The following is a 14,365-nucleotide window of genomic DNA, read 5'->3' as shown; positions in this document are numbered from 1 at the left end:
ATTTCCTTTTCTCTGTATTTACTTCCATTTTTTAAATTATCTATTTCCTTTTCTCGTTACTTATTTCATTTTTTATTATCATTATCATTCCCTTTTTATTATTGCAACTCCAGCTCAGGAAATCCGGGCATGAAAACCCCAAAAAACAAAACCAAACCGGCGGCTAAAATTCGCTTTTTTGCCCTCTGGCCGTTGATTTTCGGGCCCAAAAATCGCTTTTTTTTTCCCCAAAAAATCGGCGGCGAAATTCGAGGTAAAATCGGATTTTTCCAGAGCTGCGAGCTCGGACAGGCCGGGCTCAAATCTCTTTAATTTTGTTTTTATTTTGCTTTTCTTTCTTTTAGTTTGTTTTTTAAAGTCCCTCCCTCTCCCACTTTTTATATTTTTTTCACTTTTAAACGTCTTTAAATACATTTTCATTTTTTAGCCCTTTAAACCTTTTCAATATATTTTCAAATATTTTTCCCTTTTTAATTCCCTTAAATATATATTTTTAATAATTTTTTGCTCTTTTTAACTCCCTTAAATCCAAGCTTTTTTTTTCACTTTTAAACTCCCTTAAATCAAATTTTTCATCCCCCCCCCCTTTTAAATGCACTTAAATACCATTTTAAATTTTATTTCTCTTCAAACACCCTTAAATATAATTTTTAAATTTTTTTTGTCCTTTTCTACTCTCTTAAATACAATTTAATTTTTTTTCTCTTTAAACTCCCATAAAAACTGATTTTTTAGTCCTTTTTTCGGTGTTTTTTCCCCGAGAACAAAGAATCCTTTCTCCACCACCACCAAAAATCTCCTTGAGGCGAACTTTGGGCTGAAAAAATTGATTTAACTCCGGCTTGGGGCTAAAAAAACCAAATATCCTTGGGGGAAAAAAAGAGGAAAATAAAGAAAATAAAGAAGATTTATTGGGAAAAGTTCAAGTCCAGGCTTCGGCCAAATCCAAACAAAACTCGGATTTTTCTGGGCCCATTTCCAGTTTTTTTGTTTTGTTTTTTTTTGAGAAGGGAAAGGCCCCGAGAATGCCCGAAAATCCTGAATATTTGGGGCTAAAATCGCTTTTTTAGGGCTGGGATCACCCGCGATTTCTGGGGAACAGCGGGGCCGGGATTTGGGGTTTTCCAGCGGATTTTGGGGATTTCTGGGGGGAATTTTGGGGTGGGAGAAGCTCCCGGGTGTGGGAACAGGGGGAAATCGGGAAATTTGCATTAATTTTGGGAAGAAAAAGGGGGGTAAAGGGAATTTTGCATTAATTTTGGGTAGGAAAAGAGGGGAAATGTGAATTTTGCATTAAATTTTGGTAGGAAAATGTGGGGGAAAGGGGAATTCCAGCGGAATTTTGTGGTGGAGAGCAGCCCACAGTTGTGAAAATGAGAAAAAATAAAAAAAGTGAATTTCCACCTTTAATGGTGCAAAAGGCATCCGAAAAAAAAAAAAAAAAAAAAAAAAGAAAAAAACACTAAAAAAGGGGAAAATAAAAATCTCCCGATTGAGGGACTTCAATTTTCTGCACTCGGGGCTTTCAAACCCCCAAAAATCGGATTTTTTTGGCTTTTCCGAGTTCCTCTCTCCCTGCATTCCCACGAGCGCGGCTTTGCTGCCCTTTCTGCCCGGCCGGGATTAAACCGCTCCCGGTGCTTAAATTTTATTGGGGTTTTGTTTTTTCCTGCTTTCCTGGGTTTTTTGCCCGTTTTTTTGTGTTTTTTTGGCCGGGAATCGGAGCCGCCGCCGCCCCGCTCGGGTTTATGGCGGTCACTTCTGGTGGTCAAATTCAAGTGCTGAGGCCCCGCAGGAAGCGGCAAATCCCGCCCTAAGCCCGGTTTAAACCCAAAAACCGCCCCGAGAGCCTCAGGGCTGCCTCAAACCCTAAACGCGGCTTTAAAACTCCAAATTACAGCCCCAAAAAGTCCCATTTTACACCCAAAACCCGCATTTAGACACCAAAAAATCCCTTTTTACACCACAAAACCCGCATTTAAACACCAAAAACCCCACTTTTTACACCCAAAACCCGCTTTTAAACATCAAAAAAATCCCTTTTTACACCACAAAACCCGCATTTCAACCCCAAAAAATCTCTTTTTACACCCGAAAATCCGCATTTCAACCCCCAAAAACCCCATTTTTACACCCCAAAACACGCATTTAAACACCAAAAAATCCCTTTTTACACCACAAAACCCTCATTTCAACCCCAAAAACCCCCCTTTTACACCCCAAAACCCGCATTTAAACACCATAAAAATCCCTTTTTACACCCCAAAACCCGCATTTAAACACCAAAAAAAAATCCCTTTTTACACCACAAAACCCGCATTTAAACACCATAAAAACCCTTTTTACACCCCAAAACCCGAATTTAAACACCATAAAAACCCTTTTTACACACCAAAATCGGAATTTAAACCCCCAAAACACCTCATTTTTACTCCCAAGATTCGCCTTTAAACCCCCAAACCCGCCTTCAAATCTTCAATCTTGCCTTTAAACCCCAAAACCTCCTTTTTATGCCCCAAAACCCGGCTTTGAAACCCCAAAACCCTCCTTTAAACCCCCAAACCTTCCTTTAAAATACCATATTTCCCTTTAAACACCAAAACCCGCCTTTAAACCCTCGAACCCACCTTTAAAACCCCGAATTTGCCTTTAAACCCCAAAACCGCCCATTTATGCCCCAAAACCCGGCTTCGAAACCTCAAATCCGGACTTTAAATCCAACTCTAAACCCCAAAACCCATCTTAAAAATGCTCAAACCCGACTTTAAACCCCAAACCCCTCCTTTAAACCCCAAAACGTGACTTTAAACCCCAAAACCCTCCTTTAAACCCCAAAACGTGACTTTAAACCCCAAAACGTGACTTTAAACCCCGGCCCCACGCCCGGGCTCGGCTTTAAATCCTTTTTCCCTCCCAAACCCCCCAAATTCTCCCCGCTCCGATTTTGGGGTGTTTTTGGAGGGGTTTGGGGTTTCAGGATTTTAGGACGAGCTCAAATTCCCCCTCTGGTTAAAAACCCGCGCTCAGAGCTTCCCCTGGGGTCTAAAAATCCCCAAAAAAAGTGAATTTTAAACCTTTTTTTTCCCATTTTAGAGGGAGATGCTCCAGAGGAGGGAATTGCAGGGGGTAAAAAATAATAATTAAGCTCATAAAAAATCCCAGAAGATCGTTAGTTCGGAGTCCGGGATTAATATCGCCCCATAAAAACCCCGCTTAAAGCCGCGCTGACACTTTAATTAAAAGTTTTGCCCCAAAACGCCATAAAAAGATTGAAAAAATGGGATTAGGAACAGGGAAAAACTCCTGGATTCCGTCTTGGAGTGGCGGGTTTTTATTTGTTTTTATTTCGGTTTTTATTTCCAGTTTTATTGGGATAAAAACCCTCGTCCCGCAATTCCTGGGATATTTATTTGTGTTTTCAGCCCGCCCCGATCCCTTATAAAAAGGAAAAAAAAGGGATTTTATGGGAACGGGGAGCACAAAGCCAAAGGAAAAGGGTGGGGAAAGCCCGAAATTAATGGGAATTATTTGGGCTGGGAAGCCGCGAGCGAGGCGGGCGCGGACTCCGAGAATTCCCAACAAATCCCCAAAATTCCGGGCGGAATTCCCGGTTTTCGGGGTTCGGGAGGCGCTGCCGCAATTCCCGGGATTTTTCTCCTCTTCGCTCCAGAAAAAAATCAAAAATTTCCCCTTTTTTTCCCCCACACCGCTGCCGAATTTCGGGATATTTTGATTTTCAGCCGCTGCCCTGCTCCTCCGAGGAGGTTTTTTCCCATTTTTACCACTTTTTTCCCTGAAATTCGGCGACCCCCATGGGAAAAAACCCAACTGCGGGTGGATGGGACCAAAATAAATGGAATTAAATTGGGGAGAACAGGAGGAGCCAGCCCGGAGAGCACTTTTGGGGTGAAATTCCCTTTGTTTGGGGGTGAAATTCCCTTTATTGTAGGGTGGATTTGCTATTTGGGGTGAAATTCCCATTATTTAGGGGTGAAATTCATATTATTTTGGGGTGGATTTGTTATTTTGGGGTGAAATTCCCATTACTTGGAGTGGATTTGTTCTTTTGGGGTGAAATTCCCATTATTTGGAGGTGAAACTCTCATTATTTGAGGTGGGTTTGTAATTTTGGGGTAAAATCTTGGTGATCTGGGGGTGAAATCCCGATTATTTGGGGTGGATTTGTTACTTTATCTCGATTTTTTATCTCAGCGAACCCCCACGGCGGCCGTCAAGACTTTTCGTGCTCCTGAAATTTCTCTTTTTTTCCCCTTAAATTTTCCTGCTGGATTGATAGAAAAAAATTCAGGAACACCAGAATTTCCTGAGTTTTTCCATCGGGGAAGGCTCAGAAATCCCAACCCAGGTGAAAAACCCGATTTATCCCCAATTATTCCAGGGAATTGTTCCTCCGGAGCTGCGGGAATGAAGCGGGAAAACCCGATCCCGCAGGAAATTCAGATTTTTCCCTTTCCCGAACGATTCTTTTAAATTATAATCCCTGTTTTTAAATTAAATTTGGACAATTCCGAGGCGAACCCACCCAATATCCAGCCGCGCTCCGATATTTCGATTTTTTTTCCGGGATAAATTCCAGCGGGACGGGGATCAGAGAGGATTCCAGGCGCGAGACAAACGACTTTAATCAAAATTCTCTTTTTTTTTTTTTTTTTTTCATTTTAATTCGGGACTAAACGAGGGAAGCGCCGCCATTGATTGACAATAAACCCGCGCATGAAATATTCAATACCGGGATAAATATTTCAGGGAGAAGGGAGACTTTGGAATATTGATCAGGCAGAGATTTCATTTCCTTTATTTTCCTGGATAAACCGCGAAATCCGCATCAAAATTCATTAAAAATAGCATTTTAAAACAATGAAAAATATCATTAAAATATCATTTAAAATGCCATTTGAAAATTTCATTTAAAATTCTTTTTAAGTGCATTTAAAATTCATTTGAAATACATTTAAAATGGATTTAAAATTCATGTAAAATACATTTTAAATCGCCGGGCCTGCTCCGGGTTTAAAGTTGGGAAACTTCGCGCGATCTGGAGTGGAATTTTTTCCATCAAAAGCACGCGCAGAGGAGTAATTAGCGTTTGTTAGGGGCTCGTTAATTAGCGCTAATTCGCCCGGCCGAGAGGGATTTGTAATTTCGCTGAATTCCCGTTTATTGCAGAAAAAGTTCCCCCTGCAACTCCCGAGGTTTTATGGAGCTGCCTGAAGCTTTTGCAGGGGTGGGAATAATAAATTAGAATAATCAGAGTGATTAAAATCTTGATAAAATTGGGATTTTCCAGCCCTTGGAGCGCCAAACCCCGCTGGAAGCGGCGGGACAGGAAAATGGGGAAAAAGGGAGAAAAGATGGAAAAAAGGGGAGAAAATTAAGGGAGAAGGGGGGGGGGGAAGGGAAAATGAGGGGGAAAAGAGGGAAAAAAGGGAAAAAGAGAGGGAATAAAAAGGGGAAAGGGAAGGGGGAAAGGGAAGGGGAAAGAAAAAGAAAAAAGGGAAGAAAAAAGAGAAAATTGAGAAAAAGGAAGAAAAGGAAAAGAGCGAGAAGGGAGGGAAAGGATAAAAAAGGGGGAGAAAGGAAAAAAGGGAGAAAAAATGGAGGAGAGGAAAAATGGGTGAAAAGGGAAGAAAATGAGAAACAGCAAAAAAGGATGAGAGGGAAAAAGAGCAAAAAGGGGGAAGGAAATAAAAGGGGAAGAAATAGCAAGAAACGGGGAAAGCGGGGAAAAAGCAGAAAAACTTGGAAGAAAAAGAAAAATAGCGACAAGAGGGAGGGAGGAGAGAGAGAAGAAAGAGGATGAAAGGGGGAAAGGGAAAAATTGGAAGAAAAATAAAAATATAAAGAGTGAGAAGAGGGGGAGAGAGAAAAAGAAGAAAGAGTAAAAAGGGGGAATGGAAAGAAAAGGGGAAGAAAGGGGAAGAAGAGAAAAAAGAGCAAGAAAGGAGTTAGGGTTTGGGTTTAGGGGAAAAGAGGGAAAAAAAACAGAAAAGCTTGAAAGAAAAAGAAAAGTAGTGATAAGAGAGGGAGAGAGACGGAAAAAGAGGAAGAAAGGGGGAAAAACAGAAAAATTGAAGGAAAATAAAGAGAAAATAGGGAGAAGAAGAGATTAAGAAAAAGAGCAAGAAAGGGGGAAAGAGGAAAAAAACAAAAACAAATTGAAAATAAAAGGAAAAGAACGAGGAGGAGACAGAAAGAAAGAGGAAGAAAGGGAGAAGGAGAATAAAACAAGAATAAAACTGGAAGGAAAAGAAAAAGAGCGAGGAGAGGGAGAGAGTAAGAAAAAGAGGAAGAAAGGGGGAAAGAGGAAAAACACGGTTAGAAAAACCCAACAAAACAAAACAAAACAAAACGCGAGAATAGGAGGAGAAAGGGAAAAAAAAAGAGCAAGAAAGGAGGGGATAAAAAACCCAACAAGTTCCCCGGGCGGGGGCTGGAAATGCCCCCGGGGCTGGGCTGGAAATGCCCCCAGGACAAGAAATGCCCCCGGGCAGGAATTGCCCCCGATCCCGGGCAGGAATTAGCCCTGGCCCCGGGATGGAAATGCCTCCGGGCCGGGCAGGAATTGCCCACGGTCTGGGCAGGAATTGCCCCCGGGCCGGGTAGAAATTGCCCCCGATCCCGGGCAGGAATTTCCCCCGGGCCGGGCAGGAATTACTCCCGATCCCGGGCTGGAAATGCCCCCGGAACAGGAATTGCCCCGGATCCCGGGCTGGAAATGCCCCCGGAACAGGAATTGCCCCGGATCCCGGGCTGGAAATGCCCCCGGAACAGGAATTGCCCACGGTCTGGGCAGGAATTGCCCCCGGGGCTGGAAATGCCCCGGGCCGGGCAGGAATTGCCCCCGATCCCGGGCAGGAATTTCCCCCGATCCCGGGCAGGAATTGCCCCCGGGCCGGGCAGGAATTGCCCCCGGGCCGGGCAGGAATTGCCCCCGATCCCGGGCAGAAATTGCCCCCCGGGCCGGGCAGGAATTGCCCCCGGGCCGGGCAGGAATTGCCCCCGGAGCAGGAGCTGCCCCGGGCCGGGGCCGGTTCTCGCTCCCGCCGCCCCGGGGCCGGGGCCGGGCCCGGCTCTTACCCCAGCGCGGCCGCCCCTCCTGCGGCGCTCCGGCCGATAAATGACAAATAAATGACAATTTCTACTCCGGCATCACGTGGCGCTCAACAGCGACTGAGACGGAGCGCGCGTCATCCTCGCCTCCCCAAAATTCCCTTTTTTTTTCACCCTCCGCGCCGCTTTCCCCCCTCCCTCCCTCCCCCGCTCTTTCCACACACACACACAAAAAAAAAAAAAAAAAGGAAAAAAAAAAAAGGGAAAAAAAAAAGGGAAAAAAAAAGCTCAGGGAAAAAAAAAAAAGCTCAGGGAGAAAAAAAAAAAAAACTCTCAACCCCGAGCAGCGCGGCTTATATATAAAAAAACAAAACCCCCAAAAAAAGCCCCTCCGCAGCGCCGGGGCCAGGATGTTCAACTCGGTGAACCTGGGCAACTTCTGCCCCTCGCAGACGCGCAAGGAGCGCGGCGGCGGCGGCGGCGGCGACTTCGGGGACCGCGCGGGGAACCTGTACCTGCCCAGCTGCACCTACTACGTGCCCGAGTTCCCGTCCGTGCCCTCCTTCGGGCCCGCTCGGCAGATCTCCTACCCCTACGCCGCCAACCTGCCCCGCGAGGTGCCGTACGCGCTGGAGCCCGCGGGGAAGTGGCACCCGCGCGGGAATTACGCGGCGTGCTACTCCGCGGAGGAGCTGATGCACAGGGAGTGCCTCCCGCCCGCCGAGGTGCTGCTGAAGAGCGAGAATTTCCACCACCACCACCACCACCACCAGCACCACCAGCAGCACCAGCAGCACCCCGCGGCCGCCCCGCCGCCGCCGCCGCCGCCCGGGTTTTACCCCGCGGCCGCCAAGAACTCGGCGCTGCCGCAGAGCTTCGAGCGCTTCCTGGAGAGCCCCGAGCGGGCGGGCGGCGAGAGGGGCGCGGGGGGCGCGGGGGGCTCCGCGCACGACGAGGAGGACGAGGAGGAGGAGGAGGAGAACGCCAACCCCGGCTCGGCCTCGGCGTCCTCCTCGTCGGGGGCCAAGGAGGGCTCCAAGAGCGGCGCGCAGAGTAGGTTTAAACCGGGTTTGAGCCGGGTTTGAGCCGGGTTTGAGCCGGGTTTGAGCCGCGTTTGAGCCGCGTTTGAGCCGGGTTTGAGCCGCGTTTGAGCCGCGTTTGAGCCGGGTTTGAGCCGGGTTTGAGCCGGGTTTGAGCCGCGTTTGAGCCGCGTTTGAGCCGGGGCAGACCCAGCCCGGCCGAGCTTTTTATGTGCAGTTTTATAAGCGCGGCCAGGATTTTATGAGAAGCTCCGAAGCGCTTTCTTCTTTCTCTCTCTCTCTCCCCTTTTATTTATTTATTTTTTTTTTTTTTACGATGGCGAAAAAAAAACCACCAAAAAGAAAAAAAAGGGAAAATAATAAAAAAAAAAAAGGCGGTGAGAGAACAAAAAAAAAAAGGAAAATAAAACGTAAAGCGGGGATGTTAAGCGCGGCCACGTCCCCGCGCTGTCTCTCCGCGAGTCTGTGAAATTTTAAAAGCGCGGCCGGTGACAAATATTAACTTTGATCATGAACTTAGGCGGGCGTTTTAAAGGATCGGGGTTGCCGAGGGTGAGAGGCAATTGGGCAGAACGCGCGGGCTTCCCCCGCCGCTTCCCGCGCTTTGGGGATGCTTTTTAAATTAATTTCTAATTAAAACGCGCCGCCGAGCCCTCTGCGGCCGGGCTGAGGGAGGAACCGCCGCAGTTGGGGCCAAAAAGGAGAATTTCCCCCGTTTTTCCAGGCGCATCCTCCCCTCCCGAGCCGCGCTTTGTCAGGAGAGGATTTCCCTTTGGATCGCCTCGAAACCGGATTTTAAATTTCATTTCAAATTTCATTTCAGGAATTTTATTTGATCTTATTTTATTTATTTCGCCTCGGCGCCGCTCCAGGAATCCGGGACTGTTTTGGGGCGGTTTTGGGGATTTTTTTGGGGCTGTTTTGCCTTTTAGGATGGGGTTTTGAGGCTGTTTTACTTTTTGGGGTTTTTTGGGGGAATTTTTGCTTTTGGGATTTTTTTTGGGGGAATGCTTTGCTTTTTGGGATATTTTTTTGTCTGTTCAACCTCTTGGGATGGCTTTTTGGGCTGTCCTGCTTTTGGGGTTTTTTGGGGGGATTTTTTTGGGGTTGCTTTGCCTTTTGGGATTTTTGGGGGAATGTTCTGCCTGTTGGGATTTTTGGGGGTATTTTATTTTTGGGGTTGCTTTGCCTTTTGAGATTTTTTTGGGGGAATGTTCTGCCTTTTGGGATTTTTGGGGGTATTTTATTTTTGGGGTTGCTTTGCCTGTTGGGATTTTTTTGGGGGGAATGTTCTGCCTTTTGGGATTTTGGGCGGTATTTTATTTTTGGGGTTGCTTTGCCTTCTGGGATTTTTTGGTGGGATTTTTTTTGGAGGGGGGATGTTCTGCCTCCCCGGCGCCTCCGAGGATCCCATCCCGAATTTCCCGGCTTTGATTCCCGTCCCTCGCGTGTGTGGCGGGGCTGGAGTTAATCAGAAACTGGTGCGGAACCGCGGCTCTGCTCCCTAATCCCGACCTAAATCGGGCCGCGCTGATATCGGCGCTGCTTTGATCCCTTCCCTCCCAAAACCCCGCTTAACCCACCCAAACCCCGCTTAACCCACCCCAAACCCGGTTTAACCCACCCCAAACCCCCTTTAACCCACCCCAAACCCCCTTTAACCCACCCCAAACCCGCTTAACCCACCCCAACCCCGCTTAACCCACCCCAAACCCCGCTTAACCCACCCCAACCCCGCTTAACCCACCCCAACCCCGCTTAACCCACCCCAACCCCGCTTAACCCACCCCAAACCCGGCTCTGCTCCCCAAACCCCCTTTAACCCACCCCAAACCCGGTTTAACCCACTCAATCCCCGCTTAACCCACCCAAACCCCGCTTAACCCACCCAAACCCCCTTTAACCCACCCCAAACCCGCTTAACCCACCCAAACTCCGCTTAATCCACCCAAACCCCGCTTAACCCACTCAAACCCCGCTTAACTCACCCCAAACCCGGTTTAACCCACCCCAAACCGGCTCTGCTCCCCAAAAACCCCAAACCTGCCCAAATCCACCCAAATCCACCCAAATCCCCGCGCGGGCCGGGAAATTCCCCAGAAATCCGCCCTGACCGCGCTCCGGGCGCCCTCCCAGGAATCCCAAATTTCTGCCGCTCCCCCCGCGGATTTCGGGGTTATTTGTTCATTTTTGGGGGGATTTCTTCCTTTTGGGGTAATTCTTCATTCTGAGGTTTGTTCTTCTTTCAGGATTTTTAGTCATTTTTTGGGGTATTTATTCATTTTTGGGGTATTTATTCCTGTTGGGGTATTTATTCTTTTTAGGGTATTTATTCATTTTTAGGGTATTAAATCCCTTTGGGGTTATTTATTCCTTTCAGAGTATTTATTAATTTCTGGGGTATTTATTCCTTTTGGGGTATTTATTCCTTTTTTGGGGTATTTTTTCCTTTTGGGGTATTTATTCCTTCATGGGGCATTTATTCATTTTGGAGGTATTAATTCCCTTTGGGGTTATTTATTCATTTTGGGGTATTTACTCCTTTTGGGTATATTTATTCCTTTTGGGGTATTTATGAATTTTTGGGGTATTTTTCCCTTTTGGGGTTATTTATTCCTTGTGGGGTATTTATTCATTTTGGAGTTAATTATTCTTTATTCCTTTTGGGGTTATCCATCCCTTTTTGGGCTATCCATCCCTTTTGGGATCATTTATCATTCTGGGATCATTTATCCCTTTTTTGGGCTACCCATTACATTCTTTTTTTCCAGTATATTCATCCCATTTTTGGGCCACCCATCCCTTCTAGAATAATTTAATTTTCCAGGCTATTTATCCCTTTTCCAGGCTACCCATCTATTTTTTAATTACTTTTTTTTTTTCAGGCTATTTATCCCATTTTCGGGCATCCATCTTTTCAGAATAATTTATTTTCTCAGGCTATTTATCCTTTTTTGGGGGTTACCCATCCCTTTTTAAATTACTGATTTTCCCAGTTTATTTATCCCTTTTTCGGGCCACCCATCCCTTTTTAAATTATGGGTTTTTTTCCAGTATATTTTCCCTTTTTTGGGCTACCAATCCCTTTTAGAATAATCTATTGTTTCAGGAAATGTATCATTTTTTCGGGCCACCCATCTCTTTTTTAATTATTTCCCAGTCTATTTATCCCATTTTCATCCCACCTATCCCATTTTAAATTCCATATTCTCTATTCTATTTATCCCATTCTCACCCCAATCCGAAACCCCATTTTTAATCCCTTTTTAAATTCCATATTTCCCAGCCTATTTACCCCATTTTCCGCCCACCCATCCCCTTTTAATGATGAATTTTCCATTCTATTTTCCCTATTTTCACCCCACGCACCCCACTCTGAATCCCCGTTTTTATCCCATTTTAAACCCCACATTCCCCATTCCATTTCCCCATTTTTCCCCATTTTAAACCCCACATTCCCCATTCCATTTCCCCGTTTTTATCCCATTTTAAACCCCACATTCCCCCATTTTTATCCCATTTTAAACCCCACATTCCCCATCCTATTTTCCCCATTTTTATCCCATTTTAAACCCCACATTCCCCAGTCTATTTTCCCCATTTTCATCCCACCCATCCCATTTTAAATCCCACATTCCCCATTCTATTTCCCCCATTTTAACCCCATTTTAAACCCCACATTCCCCCATTTTTATCCCATTTTATCCCAGTTTAAACCTCACATTGCCCCATTTTTATCCCATTTTATCCCATTTTAAACCCCACACTCCCCCATTTTTATCCCATTTTAAACCCCACATTCCCCCACTTTTATCCCATTTTAAACCCCACATTCCCCCATTTTTATCCCATTTTTATCCCATTTTAAACCCCACATCCCCTCATTTTTACCCCATTTTAAACCCCACATTCCCCCATTTTTATCCCATTTTAAACCCCACATTCCCCATTCTATTTTCCCCATTTTTACCCCATTTCAAACCCCACATTCCCCCATTTTTATCCCACTTTTATCCCATTTTTATCGCATTTTTACCCCATTTCAAACCCCACATTTCCCCATTTTTACCCCATTTTTATCCCATTTTTATCCCATTTCAAACCCCACACTCCCCCATTTTTATCCCATTTCAAACCCCACATTCCCCATTCAATTTCCCCATTTTTCCCCCATTTTTAACCCCCACCTCCCCCATCCTCTCCCCCCCCCCCTCACCCCCCCAACCCCCGTTTTCCCCGTTTTCACCCCGATTTCCCCGCAGGCGCTCCGCGGACGCGGAAGAAGCGCTGCCCGTACTCCAAGTTCCAGATCCGCGAGCTGGAGCGCGAGTTCTTCTTCAACGTCTACATCAACAAGGAGAAGCGGCTGCAGCTCTCGCGGCTGCTGAACCTCAGCGACCGCCAGGTGAAGATCTGGTTCCAGAACCGCCGCATGAAGGAGAAAAAGCTCAGCCGGGACCGCCTCCAGTTCTTCTCCGGGAACCCCCTGTTGTGAGCCCCGAAATCCCCCAAATTCCCCCCAAAAACCGCCCCGAGCCGCGGCCGCGCCGGGGACAGCGGCGGCCTCGGGCTGGAGAGGTTTTCCGTTTTGGTCCCGATTTTCCCTCAGTTCTTGCTGATTTTTCTGGGGTTTTTCTGGTTTTTTAATGATTTTTAAATTAATTTTTTCTGATTTTTCTGGTTTTTTTTTCTGGTTTTTTAATGATTTTTAATTATTTTTTTTTCTGATTTTTCTGGGTTTTTTTTCTGATTTTTTTCCTTTTTTTTTTTTTTTTCCTGATTTTGTTCTGATTTTTCAAGGTTTTTTCGTGGTTTTCTCTTCTTTTTTTTTTTTTTCTGATTTTTATTTTCCTGATATTTTCTGGTTTTGTCCTGGTTTCTTCGTGGCTATTTTTTTTCTGATTTTTTTCTGATATTTTCTGGCTTTATTCTGTTTTTTTTTCCTGGATTGTAAATTTTTTTTTTCTGTTTTTTTTTTTTTCTTTTTTTTTCTGGCTTTTCAGATTTTTTTTCTGATTTTCTGTGTGTTCAGATTTTTTTTTCTGTTTTTTTTTTTTCTGATTTTTTCCCTGATTTTTTCTCATTTTTTTCCCTGATTTTTTTTTTTTCTGAATTTTTCTGACTTTTTTTTTCCTGGCATTTTTTCTCGGATATTTTCCCCCCTGATTTTTCCAGTTTTCTTCTGATTTTTTTTCATATTTTTTCCTGTTTTATTTTCTGCTTTTTTCCCCCTATTTTTTAATTATTTTTCCTGATTTTTTCTGGTTTTATCTGATTTTTTTTCAGTTTATTTTCAGATACTTTAATTTTTTTTCCTGTTTTCTTCTATGTTTTTGTGGGTTTTTTCCCCCCTGATTATTTTCTGATTTTTTCCTGATTAATTTCTGATATTTTTTCTGATTATATCAGATTTTCTCTGATTTTTTCCTGTTTTTTTTTTTCCCTGGGTTTCTTTCCTAATTTTTCCTTATTTTTTTCCTTATTTTTCTTATCTTTCCTGATTTTTTTCCTGATTTTTTGTTGTTTATCCTCCCCCCCCACCCCCCCAGTTTCAAGGACTTGAACTCCATGGACTTTATTTAATTTTAATTGTTTTCCCCCTTTTTTTTTTCTCCTCCGGACAGTCTGTGATTCCTTTTTATATATATATTTTATTATTATTATAATTATATTATATTATTTTAATTTTTATTCTCCTTCAGGCACACGGGAATTCCAACTCAGCCGCGGGGCCGCAGCGGCCCTGGACGTTTCCATCCCCAAAAACCCCAAATTTGGGGCCAAAAAGGAGAATTTTCCCCCCAAAAAACCCCAAATTTCCACACCTTCAGGGGAGAATGGGCAGGAAAATTCATTTTTGGGGCAAAATCCAGGCGGAAAAATCAAATTTCCAACGCTTTGTGCATCGACCCCGCCGCGGTTTCATTTTGTATTTTGATTTTTTTAAAATTTTTGTCGTCGGGAAAAGGGAGGCGAAGAAGAAGAGGGAAAAAAATCCCGGAAAAGGTGAAAAATACAGAAAAAAAAAAGAGGAATTTGTGTGTGTGTAAGCGAGGGAATGGTGCGGAATAAAGACGTTCACGGCCTGTTCTCCATCAGGGTTTTATTTGACATTTTATTGGAATTTCCCTCTTTAAAGCTCCTCGCGGGCCGGGGCTTCCCCGGCCAAAATCGGGAATTTCCTCCCGCGGGCTCAGCCCGAAGTTCCGCCGGGGCCGGGGGAGATTTGGGATTTATTGGGTGTCCTTTTTATT

At 44.9% G+C, this 14,365-nt stretch overlaps 1 protein-coding gene across 1 annotated transcript; it reads left to right on the top strand.

Moving 5' to 3' along the window:
- Positions 1–7,394: 7,394 nt before the first annotated feature.
- HOXC11 (homeobox C11) lies at positions 7,395–12,606 on the top strand. The gene is made up of 2 exons (XM_041711594.2): positions 7,395–8,124; positions 12,374–12,606. Exons 1-2 carry the CDS (start codon positions 7,482–7,484, stop codon positions 12,604–12,606), a joined length of 876 nt encoding a protein of 291 aa, XP_041567528.2. The 5' UTR covers positions 7,395–7,481.
- The last annotated feature ends 1,759 nt before the right edge of the window (positions 12,607–14,365 follow it).

This window comes from Taeniopygia guttata, chromosome 29 (assembly GCF_048771995.1).
Source record: "Taeniopygia guttata chromosome 29, bTaeGut7.mat, whole genome shotgun sequence".
In the NCBI taxonomy this organism is placed as follows: domain Eukaryota; kingdom Metazoa; phylum Chordata; class Aves; order Passeriformes; family Estrildidae; genus Taeniopygia; species Taeniopygia guttata.
This window is presented reverse-complemented; position numbering and strand designations above follow the sequence as displayed.